We start from the raw sequence: 5,492 nt of genomic DNA on the forward strand, positions 1-5,492 counted from the left end.
GGTTCAGATGACCCCAGCCAGATGCCTATCTAACCTCCTCTTGAAGACCACCAGGGTAGGGGAGAACACCACCTCCCTTGGGAGCCCATTCCAGACCTTGGCCACTCGAACTGTGAAGAAGTTCTTCCTAATGTCCAGTCTAAATCTGCTGTCTGCTAGCTTATGGCCATTATTTCTCGTAACTCCCAGGGGCGCCTTGGTGAGTAGAGCCTCACCAATTCCCTTCTGCGCCCCCATGATTAATTTATAGGCAGCCACAAGGTCACCTCTCAACCTTCTCTTGTGGAGGCTGAAGAGATTCAGGTACCCTAGTCTTTCCACGTAGGGCTTGGCCTGCAAGCCCTTAACCATATGAGTGGCCCTTCTCTGGGCCCTCTCCAGGTTATCCAAATCCCTCTTGAAGTGTGGCGCCCAAAACTGGATGCAGTATTCCAACTGCGGTCTGACCAGTGCCCGACAGAGGGGAAGTATCACCTCCTTGGATCTGTTCGTCATGCATCTGCTGATGCACGATAAAGTGCACCTAGCTTAGCTGATGACTTCATCACACTGACGACTCATGTTCATCTTGGAGTCCACTAGGACTCTGAGATCCCTTTCCGTTTCTGCGCTGCTGAGCAGGTCATTTCCTAGGCAGTAGGTGTGCTGGACATTTTTCCTCCCTAGGTGCAGCACTTTGCATTTCTCCTTGTTAAATCGCATTCTATTGTTTTCTGCCCATCTGTCCAAACTGTCCAGGTCTGCCTGTAGTTGTTCCCTGCCCTCCGGTGTGTCCACTTCTCCCCACAGTTTTGTATCATCCACAAACTTGGACAGAGTACACTTCAGTCCCTCGTCCAAGTCACTGATGAAGACATTGAAGAGTAACGGTCCAAGGACCGAGCCCTGCAAGACCCCACTGCCCACATCCTTCCAGGTCGATAGAGACCCGTCCACCACCACTCTCTGGGTCCAAGCCTCTAGCCAATTTGTCACCCACCAGACTGCGCAATCATCCAAGTCACAGCCTCTTAATTTGTTCACCAATATGGGGTGGGATACCGTATGGAAGGCCTTCCTGAAGTCTGAGTAAATGATATCTACCCCTACTCCTGCGTCCAGGTGTTTTGTAACCTGGTCATAAAAAGAGACTAGATTAGTCAGGCATGATCTACCTACTACGAACCTGTGCTGGTTTCCCCTCAGCATAATTTTTCCTGCTGGGCTCTCACATATATGAGCCTTAATAATCTTTTCAAAGACTTTGCCAAGGATGGAGGTAAGACTGACTGGCCTGTAGTTGCTTGGATCCTCCTTCCTCCCCTTCTTGAAAATAGGGACCACATTGGCCCTTTTCCAGTCCTCTGGGACCTGGTCCGTGCACCACAAGTGCTCATATATTCTTGCCAGTGGCTGTGCAATGACGTCAAGCCAGTGCCTTCAGTACCCTCGGATGGAGCTCATCCGGGCCTGCCGACTTAAATGCATCCAGTCCCTCCAACTGACTCTGCACCATCTCAGGGTCAACGCTTGGTAGTCCGGCGCCCTGCTGTCGTCTCTCTACGATCCCATTGTGAGACTTGTCTTGCCCCTCATTTAGGAACAGTGAGGCAAAGAACTCATTGAGGAGTTCAGCCTTGTCCCCCCCTGTCTGTCACCAATTGCTTTTGCCCATTCAGTAGTGGTCCGCCCTGGGCCTTCCTTTTACTTCCTATATATCTGAAAAACAATTTTTTGTTATCCTTGACTTGGGATACCATCCTCAGCTCCATGGTAGCTTTGGCCTTTCTAAATGACTCCCTACAACTGCAAGCTGAGGAGGCATACTCCTCTTTACTAATTTCTCCCTGTTTCCACTGCTTATATGCCCCCCTTTTTACCCTTAGGCTGCTCTGGATTTCTCTGGTTAGCCAAGGAAGCCTCTTGGCCCCTTTCCCCCGCATCAGGATCGTCTCCCTCTGTGCCCGAAGGATCACTTCCTTAAGGCACAGCCACCCTTCCTGGGCTCCCATCTCGCCAAATATCTTACCCTGCAGTACGTCATTTACAAGTTGAGTGCTGAGGGTTTGGAACAGGCTCCCCCCAGAGGTAGTAGTCACCCAACCTGGCAATCTTCAAAAAATGTCTTGATGACCACCTTTCTGGGATCATTCCTGCCCAAGTGCAGGGGGGTGCTGGACCTGATGATCTGTTAGGTCCCTTCTAGCCCCTAACATCTATGAAAGCAATTACTCATGACACTCTGGTTGAGAATCAGTGCAATAAGGTGAGTGATTTAATTAACAGGAATGGACAGAGCTCAGGAAACCTTGATGTTCAACCTTGTCCATGTACATATCCATGTCCTTGTACATGTCAGAGCGGCGCATACAGAACTGAAGAGTGGTATGAAGGAGACATGAAGGTTGCATTTCTGTCGATTGAGTCTCACTTCCAAGTGTCTCAGAAGAGCTGTCATTTCACAGGGGAATCAGCACCTGCTACTATTCTCCCAAACCAAGCAGCCACTGGGCCCGTCTCTTTTCAGACAATGGAGTTCTTATGCATTACTCCACAAGGGTAGGCAAACCTTATTCTTTCAAGGAGCCCCAGCAAGCCTCCACATGGAGCCAGAGGCTCTCCCAGATGGAACAAGGCTGAATACCTAGAAACGGATGGTCTGCAAAGAGCTGGCCCCAAAACCAGGTGGGTGCCAGTAGTTTCGGCCTTCTGGCTAAGATCAAGCATGAATGGGGGGCATCCAAACTCCCAGGCCTCTGGACCCGGGACTTGAATACAGGATGCCCACCTGGATATGGAAAGTAGCTGTACTTCTAGGCTTAGGGATCTGGGAGACAAGTTAACAGCTGGGTTAAAATTATATGGCCCAAGGATATTTATAGAGACGGTATTTTGATGTAAACAGTGGAATATATATATATATATATATATATAAAATTAGGTATATAGATAGCTAGATTTATAATTCCCTATCTGGGGCACAGGTTAATATTAGGGCTGCAAGTGATTAATCTCACAATTAATTGCAATTTAAAAAAATTGTTGCAACTAATCACAATTTTGATAGCACAGTTAAACAATAGTCAGCACCCACCCAACAGCCTAGAGCCCATGTGCCCTGAGGCTCCTCCCCTGCCATCATCAACAGCGCATAGCCCCAGCCTCAACCCCAGCCTGCCCTGTGCCTGCTTCAGACTCGCAGCAGCCAGAGCAAACCAGAACCCATGCAAACAGCCCTGACCCCAGCCCACCTTGCACATGCTCCAGATTCACCTGCTGAGCAGTGGCAGCAGCAACTGGACAGGAACTGCTGCTCAGAGCAGGGGGGAAAAGCAGCCCCTCCCCCTCACCACTGCCAGGCCCTTTTTGCTGCAGTCGCCCAGAGCCCATGCCTAGGCTGCCCTGTGGCTCCTCTGCCACCACTGCCCCACTGGGTGGCCCAAAGGTGGCAGTGACGGCAGCAGAGAGCAAGTGCAGAGCAACCTGGGCATGGGCTCTGGGCAGTTGCAACAAGGACATGGCAGTGGCCAGGGGGAGGGGCTTACAAGCCGTCATGTTCTATTAACCAGCATGCCAGTTTGTAAGGTAAAGTGACACCGGAAGTGCCCACCATGGCACTTCTAGTTTCTCCAAGCCCCCACAGCCCAGGGGAAAGCAGCCTGTGCTGCTGAGACCGCACGGCATAGCAGGCTGCGCGCAGCCCACCTCCCTGTCCAGCAGGGCCCGCAGAGCCCACGGGAGGGGCGGCGATGCCACAGGAAGGGCAGCAATGCCTCAGACACAGCAGGAGAAGCGGTGGCCTGAACAGGCAAGGACACCTGTTCCGGCTGCTCAATTAACCAGCGTATTTTGTTATCCGGCATCCCCCACTCCTGGGGGATGCCGGATAAGAGCTTTTACTATATATACACGTGTATGTATATCTACATACATGTCTGTGTGTATATATACACTAGGGGTGCACTGATAGAGATTTTTGGGGCTGATACCAATAGCTGATATTTAAGGAGGCATATCGGCCGATACCAATCTGATTTCCGATAGAGCTGTCTCCAGGTGGTAAGTCTGTTGTGATGGAAGGGGTGGGGGTGGGGCAGATTAATGCCCCCCATGGTGAAGGAGGGAGCAGGGGCAGTTGCTGCCCGGGGTCGGCAAGAGTGCAGAACAGAGGCATGGCTTGTGGGGGGGAGGTGCCCCCTGGATCTGTGCAAGTTAGGCTGGAGTTGGTGCTACGCAGCTCTTCTCAGCAGGGCTGGGCTCAGAGCAGGCATTGGGGGTGCTAGGAGGGGGCTGCAGCCACCCCAAATTTCGCTGCAGCTCTGCTCCCAGAGCTGCCGCTGCCACCAGCTGCCCAGCGCAGCCTCGGCTCTTCCCAGAGCATGGGCGGAGGCAGGATATGAAGCCAGGCTACGCCTCACGGCATGAGGCTGGAAGCAGCGCTGCGGCGAAAATTGGGGTGGCTGCAGTCCCTCCCAGCATCGCCAGCACCTGCTCCAACCCCACCCCCCACCAAGAAGAGCCGTGCAGCGCTGGCTCCAGCCTGCCCTGTGCAGATCTGGGAGGCACACCCCCCGCCCTCCCGGGGTGCAAGGAGCAGTGGGAACCATCCCCCACCATGAGCTGCACCCATCCCGCCCCCCCACCCCACCTGGGCAGTGCCTGCCCCTGGCCCCTCTCTCTCCGTGGGGACATTGATCTGCCCCCTGATGCCCCTTCCCTCCCCCTCTGCTTCTGAGTTATCAGTTGAAGGTAGCTCTTCAGGCTCTGCTGTGCTGCACTGCAGCTGCGTGCAGCATGGGCATTTATCAGCCAAATTATTGGCCCCATAGGACTGATATCCAATACAGCAACTTTTCTTCGTATTGGTACCGATTCGGTATCAGACCGATGTATCAGTGCACCTCTAATATACACATACATACGTACATACACATAGACATATACACAGGTGTGTGTATGTACATGTGTGTGTAATTTGGGGCACAAGGATTTATATATGTTAATTCCAAAGTTCAAATCAAATCACGTCTAGAAATACCTCTGGTATATATAACTTTAATGCCTGGAGATTGCATTGCGCTGCTTGCAGGTGGTATTGGATATACACGTATCTGGGGCACAAGCTTATATATACGCATATGCATCCATGTATGTGCATAGATACATCTGCGTCTAGATACGCATGTGTATGTACACACACAGAAATGTACACACATATTCCAGTGTCCAAATCACAGCTTGGCGCGCACACACTCTGATATCCAAACAATTGCTCCATGGCCCCGCAGAGGCCGCCCCGCTCCCGCCCGTGGGGGTGAGGGGGGATGGGGTAGAGGCAGGAGCTGCGCGCCCCCCCGGCCCTTACCGTGCGGCTGCGAGAGCCCGGGCGCCAGCAGCACGGCGCTGAGCGCGGCCACCGCCGCCGCCACGGCCCGGCGCCCCGCCATCCCCGCGCCTCAGCTCAGCTCGGCTCGGCTCCACCCAGCCCTGAGCGGCGGCGGCAGCGGTTTCCC

General features: G+C 53.1%; 1 protein-coding gene across 4 annotated transcripts in view; it reads right to left on the bottom strand.

Annotated features, from left to right (window-relative positions):
• The window catches only part of HGSNAT (heparan-alpha-glucosaminide N-acetyltransferase), a 32,754-nt gene that overhangs the window by 26,861 nt on the left and 401 nt on the right, over positions 1 to 5,492 (bottom strand). Inside the window, exon 1 of one of the 4 annotated variants that reach the window (XM_006268472.4) lies at positions 5,345 to 5,480. The exons of 1 other annotated variant lie outside the window; for it this stretch is intronic. In XM_006268472.4, coding sequence (XP_006268534.3) covers positions 5,345 to 5,426 — 82 coding nt within the window. In that variant the 5' untranslated portion in view covers positions 5,427 to 5,480. Of the gene's footprint in view, positions 1 to 5,344; positions 5,486 to 5,492 lie in introns of those variants that run through there. 2 more of the 4 variants (XM_059722162.1, XM_059722164.1) reach the window with 2 other exon arrangements.

This window comes from Alligator mississippiensis, chromosome 2, assembly GCF_030867095.1.
Source record: "Alligator mississippiensis isolate rAllMis1 chromosome 2, rAllMis1, whole genome shotgun sequence".
Taxonomy (NCBI): domain Eukaryota; kingdom Metazoa; phylum Chordata; order Crocodylia; family Alligatoridae; genus Alligator; species Alligator mississippiensis.